Source organism: Strix uralensis, chromosome Z (genome assembly GCF_047716275.1).
Source record: "Strix uralensis isolate ZFMK-TIS-50842 chromosome Z, bStrUra1, whole genome shotgun sequence".
NCBI lineage: Eukaryota > Metazoa > Chordata > Aves > Strigiformes > Strigidae > Strix > Strix uralensis.
This window is the reverse complement of record NC_134012.1, coordinates 96,704,284-96,717,186: the sequence shown is the minus strand read 5'-3', so window position 1 is coordinate 96,717,186 and position 12,903 is coordinate 96,704,284. Positions and strand designations below refer to the sequence as shown.

Genomic DNA, 12,903 nt, shown 5'->3' with positions numbered 1-12,903 from the left:
TGTCATGGTTCAAGGTCATCTCTATTATTCTCTGAAATAATACGCAAAAACTGAGTCTTTCTAGCTTTATTTAATTTATTCTGTTTTTAAAATCACATTATACTGGAGTCTGGTTTAAAACCCTTTTATGTCATTACATTTTGGATTGCTCACTAATGGAAGGCTTAAGTTACCATTGGGTTTTCTAGCTGAAGTACAGTAAAAGACACATTAAGTTTTCTCACCAATTTTAACTTGATGGAAGAAACACAGTGGGAAAATGCGCTAATAGCAGCATTTACCAGAAGTAATTTCTGTTTATTAATGCATCTTGTCAAGTCACATAAGCCAAGCAGGGTAGGGAATGTTCAGTATTTTTGTGGGAGAACTTTCTAGTAGGGGTCAGGGATATACTATAGTGGAAATGGTGCATAAGTGGTGGCAATCTACCTTGTCATTATTGTTAATTTGTATCACGTTAAGATGATGTCTATTATATGGGGAATAAATACAACTCTCACCTGCTTCCCTGTTTCCTTAAATACTGAACAAAATTTTTAACCTGAGTTTTACAATGTAGTGCATTCTGTGTTCCTATATTGCACTGAGAACTGAGTCTGGGTGTAGATATTTATGTTAGTCAGAAGTTTTTAGTACAACCATTTTTCACTAGAATGTGCTGATTCAGTACACATGGAACTTTTCTGCAGTGAGAGCGTTTTTGATGAAGGTTTCCTGAAAGTTTCTCAAGTCCAGGATGAATTTTTGAGCAATTTCTCTTTTGTCCTTCAGTCCCTGCTGGAAAGCTGTAACCAGTACCTAGTACATATCTTTGTTCCACTGATCCCACTTTGAGGAGAAATAGTGAGAAGTCATGTCTTTACATCTAATGTTTGTGAGAAAGAACAGCTTGAGCAATACTCTGAGAGAAGTGATTTTTTATTTATTCATTCAAGGTGGGTCCCAAAAGAAAGCGAAGACTTTTTTCTATCTTTTCTTTCTGAGGGAGCTAGGCTTTTCTGCTGCTTCTTAATTGTTTGCTTTTACCCTGGGGGCATGTATTGCCATGATGTGTAGGTTTCTGCATCAAGTCCTTTTTTTCCTTCTCATACGAGAGGAGAAATTATAACACTGTGACTATTCTCCAAAGAAAGTGGTTTTCTGCCTTCTCTGTCACCACCAACTCCACTTAAACATATTTTGATTATAGTATCCTCTATGAGGATAGAGGGTACAAAACTATATGAACAAGCCTTTCACTTGTTCTGCAGCCCAAAAAACAAAACTAGCTCTCCTTTTTCAGTCACTAAAAATGTTAACTTTTTGTTTGATTTTGTTTTTCTTTTGAGACATATTTTAACATGTTTCCCTAGTATTGTGTGTTACACTTTTTTTAACAAGGAAATGAGTGATCTAGCTGGGACCATGACCTTCCTGGAAAGAAAATGTGGAGTTCCAGAGAGGAAATGGGATGCAAGACAGTGAGAGTCAGAACTGACAGGAGCAAATAGAAGATGGACAGGCCTCAGAGGTCATGGAAATAATCTTCCAGGGGACCACTGCAGCCTGTGCAGTGCTTTCAGCAACTCAGCCTTTAGCCAAGACCAAGTCAACACAAGTTATAAGAGGGATCGATCTGTAATAATTCAACAGAAGAGGAGGAGTTCCCTGTTTCCGTTCTGGCTGTCCTAGTAACTTAACTATTCTCTGTTTAAAATTTATGTGTTCTGGGATTTTGTGTGCTTGATTTTCTTTCTAAAAAGACAGATATAATTTAAAAGACTTTTGGCTTTTAAGACTAGCCCTTCTGATGCTTATTACTCTTTGCTGTGGACTTCAACTCCAGTAGGTGAACAAAACACCACTTTAGCAAAAAAAGCAGTGCAAAAAGTGATGGTGTATCAGCAGCCTAGCATATGCAATAGATTGCTGCACATCAAGCTTCTGTATTTTTCTAGTATACCAGGATGAATTTAACACAGAGAAATAAAACTTAGCTTGCCTTCATTTCACAGCCAACACTCAATAAATAATACATCATTATACCTAAAAAATTAATAATTGCAGCTCACAGACTTTGCAGCATTCCTTTCTGAAATGATGTAGTAGAGCTCTTATCCTGTTTTTTACAGGGTATAACAATGTAAAAAAGGCTGTACTGGGTCAGAACAAAGGTGCCTTTAAGCTGGTAGCCTATCAGTGAATCTAGCCTGTAGTGGTTGTTTTGAAAAGAATATATGAACAAAATAAAATGTATTAAAACTTCTTGAAAATCTTCACATCTTCCAGCAGTATGAAGATAAGAGTGTATTATAGTGGTATGAGATCTCTGAGTTCATTAGAATCAGTTTTAAAAAGGTCCAATTTTTTAAACCAACAACACACTTTTGTCATTTACCACGTCATGGGACAAACATGCAGTTAACTATAATCAGTGTGCAAAAATATTTTCTTGCTAGATAATATTGGCTTCTGTGGTGAGAGAAAAAAAAGGTAACTGTTCTCTATTTATCTTCCCTGTACTCTTAAAATTTCTTAAAACTCTGTAATACCCTGCATTAAACATCACTTTTATTATTTATCTTTTTGACTCAAATAGATACTCCTTAAGACACTCGTCATATATATAGTTTCTGGTGGACAAAACCTTCAGCCACTATGGATGTTCAGTGCTCAGATCTAATGCAACACATACCTCAACAGTGATAAAATGTGTAATCCCACTGATTTCAGGGTGAGGCAGGACATTCACGTGCTCTTCCAGATAAGGGTTTTTATCTCCATCTAATCCAGCTACATGTCGTCATGGAAAACTGCTGGTTTGGATGAACTTCTCTCCACTGACATAAACGAACCTTTCTCACCTTTGATATTGTAGCCGTTGTTTGGTGATGTTATTTCACACTGATGTGAAGCACTTGAATGTAACAACATTACTTCATCATTCTGATGCCTTTTGTTTTGGTTCAGGTGACTTCTGCTGTCAGTTATTTATTCTAAAACGTACTGTGATCTACATGCAGCATGCATAGATAAAACAAATACAAATAAAATAGAGGAAATACACTTTATGCTCAAATCACATAGTCCTTTGTGACCTGGAAAACTGTCATCTGATAGCATGTCTGCTATCTTGTAAGATTTCTTAATAAGGGGTAGGAAAAAAAAGATAACAGAGCAACCTTAGAAGTGCAACATATTTTAAAAGTTCGAAACAGCAAAGGCTTCAGATTGGGCTGGCTTTGACCGCATGAATTGTATACAAAGCTCTCTCTCTCCTTTCCCGCAGCCCCCCCCCCCAGTATATCATGACTATAGGATCATTTAAGTTATCCCTGGTTATTACAAAGTTATGTTTTCCATATGGAAACTTCTCCCTGGAAAGCAAGAGAATCTTTATAAAATTTTTGTGATCAAAAGCATGTAGTATTTTAGGAAAGCAAACATTAATTTCCATCACTGATATTAGTTGAAGACCTGACTATAGATGTTATCTACATTAAAATATATATAAAATTAATGTTATCATACATTAAATTAATGTTTTCCCCACCTGAAATTGAGGATACAAGGGAAAATTCTCCAAAAGAACTTTCTGTGTCACCGATGCAAGGCAATCCTTTAACTTAGGAAGCACCTTAAATTCAAAGAGGTTTCTTGCATCTTCCATCCATGTTTGAACTCTGATTCAGAAAAGCCCTTATCTGGTGGCTAGAAATATTTTGTAATTTGTAACCTAGATTTGTCTATAGCTAGCATCTCCCATCTGTTTCATACCAAAATCTCCCTTTAGCTTTAGTAGCTTTTTTTTGGGGGGGTCTTTTACCTTGATTTATTAAACTTACAAACTGAACTTTACTGGGAGGTAAATAAAATATTATTAGGAAGAGAGTAGGAATTATGTTGAAAGTAGCAGACAGGACTAAGTTTTTCATAGAAAAAACATAAGTATTATGCATACTTTTCTAGGTTGTTAATGAACATTGATAAGCATAATTGGAAACAACTAGAAATTAAATGCAGGATCTGAGCGCATTTTTTTATTTTAAAAACACAAGAGAACTTTAAATTTACATACTTGCTCATGCATATCAGGCTTACATTTATTCAGCTGAGACAAACTCTACTTTCTTAGCCACAGAAGGGTATAAAAAAGATACTATTCATCTGAACCAATGATCTTTTCACTTATTGTAGTCTCCATGTGATGTACATATCCCATTTAAATGGAGTGATCTCTACAGTACTATAAAATATTCAGTAAAAATTTTCAGGCAACTTGAAAATCAAATGTTTCATAATATCTGTTATGGATTAAAAGGTTCTGTTTTGGTTTTTACCATTTTTTAACTGACTCTGCTTGTATATGTATATGTATTTATTCAAATATTGGTCTTATCCATTTATTCTGTTTTAATATCCTGCTTTAAAGCCATGTTTTTATACAGTGCTTTATGTGTGGCATAAATTAAAGTTAAAACTCCCTCATTTATATATCTGTAAAACTTTGAAATGGTATTATTTGGATTTCCAAAGGAAAATGGTCACAACAATATCTGATGATGGTTTGGATTTGTTAAATATGAGTGTTAATTTATATGGAAAAAGGATAATGGATAAGGAAAAAAGGAGGGAACAAGGAGAATATTTTAATAAAGCAGCATGAAATACCAGTACCATTTTTGTATTAGTTTTCCAAATTAATTTGCTCTGGAAAATTACTTTGGAGCTGATGTTAGTATTAGTGAAGAAGCCAACGTATACCAGCTGAGGCAGCTGTCCTGCTGGGGAGCCCAGGCAGAGTTGATTATAAGCAAGTCTAATTCCCGAAGATCCAGATGAGTTGTGTGGTTTCATGCCAGTGGTGATTGAGCCTTGTTTTGCTTTGGGAAGCATCCCACCAACTTCTGACCATCATTCAGAACTAATGTCTGCATGTCCAGCAGCCAAGACTGTGGAATATCTGGTAAATCTGGGCACCACTGTTGTTGTACATCAAACCTGATGTTTTGAGACTTCCTTGCCCTCCATCCTCATTGAGTAAGGGGTTTGTTTTTCAAAGCCAAAAACTAGTTTTTCCTTTCCTTTAGAGGAAGAAATAGCCTGTTATGCTTGCTCTGAAAATGCTTACTGCACTAATATTCAATAGGGTTAGACATAAAATGCAAATTCATATTTTAAAGAACACACAGAGGAAGGTGGGTTGCAATTCCCACCCCTTATACACCAGTTTCCTTGTTTTACATTGTTAATTCATTGATTAAAAAGATCAGTGTACCTCAATTCCTTCTGTCTGGAAAACAAAACCATGTAACCTGTTTCAGGGAGAGGGTGCTAATCCCCATGCAAGAAGTGACAAGCACTAAAGAAGCCAAAGAGGTTCCTCACCTTGGTTATTAGGAGGAGCCCTTGGCAAAGGGCTGTCATTGAAGCAGTTGTGGGACAAAATACATGTAAACCAAAGTTTTTATTCACCATTTCCTTAGCCAGCTGACTGTAAGATGGTTTAATTTAATTAGATAGAGTGCTTCTCTGACACTTTTCTCAAATTTTGGACCTCTCCAGATTCATTTCATATATAACCATAGCTCATGTAGAGCTCTGGACTGAGACTAGGATCAGGCATATACAAGTCAGTATTGTTACACTTGACATTGCAAGATATAAGTTCCTCTCCTGATCTGCCTCTAAAGCATTGTGTGCAGCCTAGGTTCCTGTGAAAGTTTTGATCATGCATATTCACACACAAGGAGTGGTGTGAGAAATATAAATTTTGCATGTCCCAGTGGCTGACATTTTTCACGTTGCAGTAGAAAGTTAGTATGTAGCTTCCAAACTATTTCAGTCCTCTTAGATCCTGTGGATTTGATGAGGATATAAATGATGTATTGATTTGGGGCTGTTTCAGGAGAGAGGGAAAATGTTTACCATGAGTTCTGGGTGTCCTCTGAGAATTTCCATTTCAGCTGTAACAACAGATTTTGTGATGCAGGCATATCTCCAAAAGGAAGCAGAATGAGATCAGATACAGAGTAGTTTGCTTAAAAAAAAAAAAAAAAAAAAAAAAAAAAAGCTTGACAAGAAAAAGCAGCAGGTAGTGAAGCAAATTGAATTAATTTGTGGTACAGGCCCTCAGGAAGCTCAAAATGTGTAGGCATAAACCATATGAACAACATCTCTGATAGCTGCCTCTTCTCAGAGCAAACTAGGTAGATTACATTAAGCATCCATTTACTCTTCATAGACCACTAACAGTTATCAGATGGAGGTGCCTAAAAATCTATTGTGATTCAAAAAACAGGTGTCCTGGAAATGAAAGTGTCTAAACATAAATGGCACTTAAAAGTAATATATCTGACAACAGATAATATAGAAGATATGAGTGTCACTGAATGTAGATTTATTTCCCTATAATACGTATAGACTGAATGAGCTTTTCTTACAGTTACCCTCTCTGAGTTACTATGAATTTATAATGGTGCTTCTTAACATTTATATTTGTCTACACTAAAGATGCAATAATTTATTAACATGGTAATAAATGTTTCATTCTGTAAAACTATCTCCTTAACCCCCTGATTCTTGAAAATATAAGGAGGACAAACACTAAACTAAAACAATATTGTTTAAAAAATGGGTGTATTTATATGCAGAAATTTTTAAATGTCACATTTCTTGTTCAAAACCTGTTGTTGAAGGTAACTGAGATGTTCAAGACATAAGGCAGAATCAGGTATTTGATTTACTGTATTGTGACTGATATTTATCATTCAGGTGGGGTACCTTTTTTTAAACAAATGTCCACATAACATCTATGGAGGAATTCTAATACAGGCATTAAAAAACCATGAAAAAAATAAAACAGTGACGTTGGTTTAAAAAGCAAGCAATATTTTAAAAAAAATTGTAAGGGTTTTTTTTTGTTTTTTTTTTTGTTTTTTCCCCTTCAATTGAAATTCACCTATTTCAGTTTTGAAGGTCTTTTCTTCACAGCTCTCAGTGTTAGATAGATATCTTTACTTTTCAAATAAGCTGAGATTCAAACTCCTCAGGAAAAACAACAAAGAAAACATAACTTCCCATGTGTTCTGACAACTGATGGCATTACTATGACCACTGAATACTTAGGCCCACTTCCATGGTCGATGGAAGAGTCCATGAAATATTAAAAATCCATGTACTTTAGATGTCATGTTGAAAACTTATGGGTGGACAGGATATGAATACTTTCGGCTTTCTAAATAAATTGGAATTTCACATCCATGGTACCACATGCTTAAATGATGAAAAGTAATTTTCCTGAAGACTCATGTAAATTTCCTAAAATTTCTGAAAGCAGGTAATACTCAACTGTAAAACAGTCTGTTCCAAAGAAACTAACCTATAGGTGGTTAACAGAAACATTTGTCTGTTGCATCAATTTTAATGAGTTAGGTATTCCTAAAATACATCAAAAATCAAATCAGGTACTGCAGTTAGTGGTATTTTGTAACACTATGGAAACTTTTATGAATCAGCCTTATAAATAATACTTAACGGTTTTTTCATGGCAATTTTCAACTGTATAGAATATCAGGTTAACCGTATTTACCAAGTTTTAAAAAGATATAACGATTTAATACAGCAATTGATAAAATGCAGTTTAAAAAAGAAGAAATTAAAACAAATAAAGAAGTTTAATACTTTTTCCATTTATCAGTTTTTAGTCATCACTGTAATGTTAATGTATTCTTGTAGCTGTGGACATAGAACGGACTTTTGACTCACTTTCTGAGTTGAAACTTGGATGAGTGAATTCTCTGCTTGTTCTTTTCACTGTTGTCATTTAAAGACAGTAATATCATTCTTTTTAATTCCCCCTGTCTTTGTCCTCTCCAGCAATGACAATGCAGTTCATAAGCCATCGGTTCCCTGACTATCATGATCCAACTATAGGTGAGTAGAGATTATTCTCTTCTTCATACCTTTTAATCTCTCTGCCTATTTGACATTACCATACAGTGAGAAATTGTTCCTAAATAGCACTTAGATAAAAGCCAGATTTGTAAACTTTAGATTAAACCTTAATTTTGTGATGACAATTAAATTGTGTCATGGTCATACCATAGTTACCTCTTCTTGGAATGCTTTGTACAAAATCTCTTTCAACAACAGATTCGTGGCTTCATGCTCTATAACTATTAATGTCTGTGCAATTATAATCACAGAATACAAACCAAAAAGTGCTACAAGATAGAGAGCAGTCTTTCAAAATTCTAAAATAATGTAAAAACTCCAGTCTGAAGTGTGCTTTCTAAAGTTTTGTTATTTTAGTACTGTTTTCCACTATTAAAATCTTAGTTGACCTTCTCTAGAAAAATCAAGTAATTACTGAATTTAATATACTGGAGTTGTGCTCTGGTATCACGTACTCTGCTAAGTCCATTGAGTTCACCTGCATTATAAACTTAAGTAATGGTAAATATTCACATGTATCTGCAATACTTTGAAATCCACTTTAGATGCTGACCATTACATGACTATATGGTTGGAGTACAAAGGGACAGTCTGAGCTGGAAGAGAGATCTGGGATGAATTCTGGTTGACTTAATTTCTATTTCTAAAACAGGTAACCCAAAAAGGCTGTGGCAAAAATTGTGTCCCATTAAAACTTTTCAAGTATTTTCCCCCTTTCTAAGTTGTGCACAAATTCATAAGTTATTTACCAGGTATAAACCCAACTAATTTAATGCTTTGAACAGCCCTGGATTCCTGTTGTGTTGGGTATCATCTATACACATTTGCCAGACACTTGGTGAACACCAAGTTGAGCATGAGCAGCAACATGCCCTTGCAGCAGAGAAGGCTCATGGTATCCTGGACTGAATTGAAAGGAGGGTTGACATCCGGTTGAGAGAGGTGATCCTTCCCCTCTCTACACAGCACTGTTGAGCCCATACCAGGAGTACTGTGCCTGGTTATGGGCTCCCCAGTACAGGAGAGCATTGGTATAGTTTGGTCAGAGTCTCCATCCTTGAAGATACTCAAAACCTGTGTATAGACACAGTCTTGGGCAGTCTGCTCTAGGTGGCCCTGCTTGAGCAAGGGATTGGAGCAGATGACCTCCAGAGGTCCCTGACAACCTCAATAATTCTGTGACTCTATAACATCAAAAATGGTTGTCAGAAGACTTCTTTTCTTGCTGTTGAGAATCTTTTGGGAACTACTATAATTATTAATATACATGAATGTAGTAAAAAACGTGCATGACATCAAGGTAGGAATCAACAGAACTGAATGTTTATTCATTGAAGAGTGGCTTATTAGTTTTATTTATACTAAAAAGTCCTTGCATTTATAGGGACTATCCATGTGTAATATTTTGTTATATCAAGAAAAGTATGGTAGAATCTGGGCCTGGTAAGTGGGAGGCACTACAATATTAGCATTTACAAAGATTGCTTTGGAAAGAAAAAAAAAGGTTTTTCCAACTCCCTCAGCCAAAATTTTTGTTATCTTTGAAATTTTCAAATATTGCAAACTCTGGTTTAACCTCTATAAAATTGCTTCATTGTTAAGTAGAACAACTAATGGTAGCATTTCTTATAAGTTGTTATTTCTACAGTATTCCACATTTCCTTGATACTAACTCCTCGTAAATTGTGACATTTTAATGAAGAAAAAAAATGCATAAACTCTTCATGCCACTTGTAATTTTATAACCATTAAAAATATTACAAAATGAAAAATGAGATGTGTCAACTCTAAAGAAGGCAAAAACTACTACAGAATTGCAACAAATTCATTTGTTGCACTCAGGAAAAAAAAAAAAGTCACTAGATATAATTGGAAAAAAGGAACATTACTAGTTACTGACACCATTAAGTTATGTACATACACCCATCTTTATTATTAACTATCCACCTGCCATCTGTATTTATCTATATATTGTATCTTGTCATAATCTTAACTTATTGGTCTCTAGACACTACCACAATATGAATAATAGATAATCATAAAGAGAAGGAAATCTTATGATGCATTATAAGTACATACTGTAGAAATGCCTAGAGGACCTAATCAGGATGAAGGTCTCCTTGAATAAGAGCCAGCTTCTGCTCAGTAACACCAACACCCTAAATAGGAGGAGAGAGAGTGAGATAGAGAACAGATAAATGAAATACTGTGAATTCAAACTCACGTAGCTGGCTAGAGGCAGAACTGGAAGTACAATGCTGAGTTTTATCTGTTCAGCACTTCTGTCCTTCAGAACATACTGAGGACATCCTGAGAAAGGCTTATTTCTATTCATGCTCTAAAACGTGTACTAAACAACTGAGCATAATCTTGGGTTAAGTACATACATTTCCTCTTGGGTAAATTTGTGGTATGACGCCTCAAAATTGGACATAAACTCAAAAAGTGAATCAAAGGAATGATTTTTTATCTGACCTGTAATAACAAATATACTTAAAAGTCTCAGTACACTGAAAAAAATTATACTGTTGAGATTGCTTTTACTACTTTTGAGCCCCTAGTCTCAAATCACAGAATTTCTCTCATGTGTTTTTATACATACACTGGTAGGCATATTTTACCTATTTTCCATCTATCTAAAAAAAATCAGATGATCCAGAGTGAGCATATCCAGGGACAAGACTATGTTGATATCAGGAGTTGCCAGAGGAGAGGTTATTCCTCGAGGGTCATAAGGTGCTAGCCACTAAGAGATGATTTTGTGTCATGGGGAAGTTACCACGCCAGGACAGAATAGTGATCTATCTTGTTCGAGTTTTGTTTCTCACGGTAACCCACCAGCAGGTGATTAGGAAAGAATAAAACAGGCCACATAAGAAATGTACCTTCTTTCCAGTAGAGTGGCAAAGCAGAAAATGCAAAGCAGCTATGTCTGAGATCACTGATCTCTCCGGATATCAATATATTGCCTTTCCTTTGTGTAATACATTTTAGGCCACTTTCATTTCTCAGCAATTTGTGTTCTGTTTAGGGGACTCACCAGCTGTCCTGAACTTCTCTGGGCACACTGACCTGAGACTTTAGTGTACTTTTTTGGAAATACCTTGTTCTGCCTACCTATGGTTTTATTTGTCTTTGAGCATTTAGAAAAACAACAGTTTCTGTAGGTGTCACTTAGAGGGTGATATTCTCTGGAAACAGCAAAAAAAAGTTCTATGATGTGATTAAATGATAATCTACAGATTTCCAGTATTAACCAACCTGCTGAGTCTACTGTTCTCCAGTTGAGCTTTAAGATAAGGTCTATAGTTTCTATTGTTTTACATGGACATAAGAATCTAATAAATACCTATGTGTTTTTCCTGATGTTCTTGGACTAGCTACTCCATTCTTTATGCTTTCTATGATGTGAAATTGTGACAGCAGTGACCACAATACTTAACTGTGCAAATTCAGTCATGATTTAAGTAGGTAGTGGTGACAAAATTGATACTATACCTCCTTGTCTTTGATGGGGCTTTTTTTAAGAGCTGTCCTCATAGAAATAGATAGGCAGGGACTTGTGAAATAAAGGGGTCTTTGTAAATAATATAATTGTCTTTGAAATCCCAAAATTCTAGCACTTTCAATTTTATGCCTAAGACTTCAGTGACCCCTGGGGGTACTAAATGTTTATAATCACTTTGTCTGTTTTAACTTTTCATTGTCCACCTTAAGCATTGACATAGAAGTGGAATAATAATTTCAGCTGGTTTTCATTTCTGTATTCTTGTGAAATATATTTACATTTAGGTAAAAAAGACAGGGGACAATAAACCATTCCCAAAACACTTGAGCGTAAGACTGATGTAATCTGATTGATATCCTAGTTGAAAGACAGAACCAAACCACATTCAGTCCTTACAAAAGATCAACAAAACCATCTTGTACGATCAGTTAGAAACATATGGAAAACCTGAAACAAGAAATCTACAATAGTTTTTGCTTTAACTTAAAAATAAATGGCTGCCAACTGGTTGTCATGTTTTATTTCATAAAAGCCCAAATCCTTTCAACCCTGAGCAATGTTCTGAAGTTTGATTTTTTTGATGTAAAGAACACATTTTATGTCCTGACCTATTCCTTGCTCCATGGAAGTATACCCATAGGCAATTGACTTTTGAAGATTTTAGGAGAATTTTTTTCTTCCTACTTTATTTTTATTTTATACTTCATCCGTAAACTGATAAAACAGTGAGCTTTAAAGAGAGCCTAAAAATGAGAATATATCTCACTTTTGTCCAGCCCAACATGAAGCTACGGTGAAAATTATTTACTGCAACTGACCGGAGAATATAGAGGAGTCCTTTCATTTTAATATGCTGCCAAATGTTCTTCCCCTTCCCACTTCTGCTTCCCTACAAACACACAGTTAGGAATTTATCCTAAACGTTGTACAGTAATAATCATGTAGCTTTAAAAATCCAGAGGCATTATTTTTCTCTTTTTTGTGGCAGTCCCTAGGAACATGGATTTTCCCTACCATTCTTTTTCACTGTGGTTCAACATTATGTTACCAATGCATTAGAGTTTTCTTTTTCTACAACGGCTCATATCTCTAGCAATATAGTAGAAATATACAATTTGAATATAATGGTGCTTTGTACTTACAACTTTTTCTCTGTTATCCACTGACATTTTTGAAATATTACAGGGGATCTTGATCACAGGAAGCTGTCGCCACTGTGAGATGATGCAGAGATTTTCTTAAAAGATTATTTCAGTTGCTACATTATGTGATACGTGTGCTCATACGTTTGTATGTCATACATACATATATTTCAAATGTGCTAATTTTGATCCTAAAAGAACTATGCAAATAAATTTAGAATTATTTACATGTTTCTTCTTTCTGTGTTTGTAATTTATTGAAGGATTACCTCTACTTTTGAAGAATTTACTGGATGTTTGGATGGATAGTCCAACACT

The 12,903-nt window shown here is 35.1% G+C and overlaps 1 protein-coding gene across 1 annotated transcript in view; it reads left to right on the top strand.

The window, feature by feature from the left end:
• RIT2 (Ras like without CAAX 2) overlaps nt 1–12,903 on the top strand; it is a 178,089-nt gene that overhangs the window by 45,647 nt on the left and 119,539 nt on the right. The window contains exon 2 of the mRNA XM_074855732.1: nt 7,858–7,914. Coding sequence (XP_074711833.1) covers nt 7,858–7,914 — 57 coding nt within the window. The remainder of the gene's footprint in view (nt 1–7,857; nt 7,915–12,903) is intronic.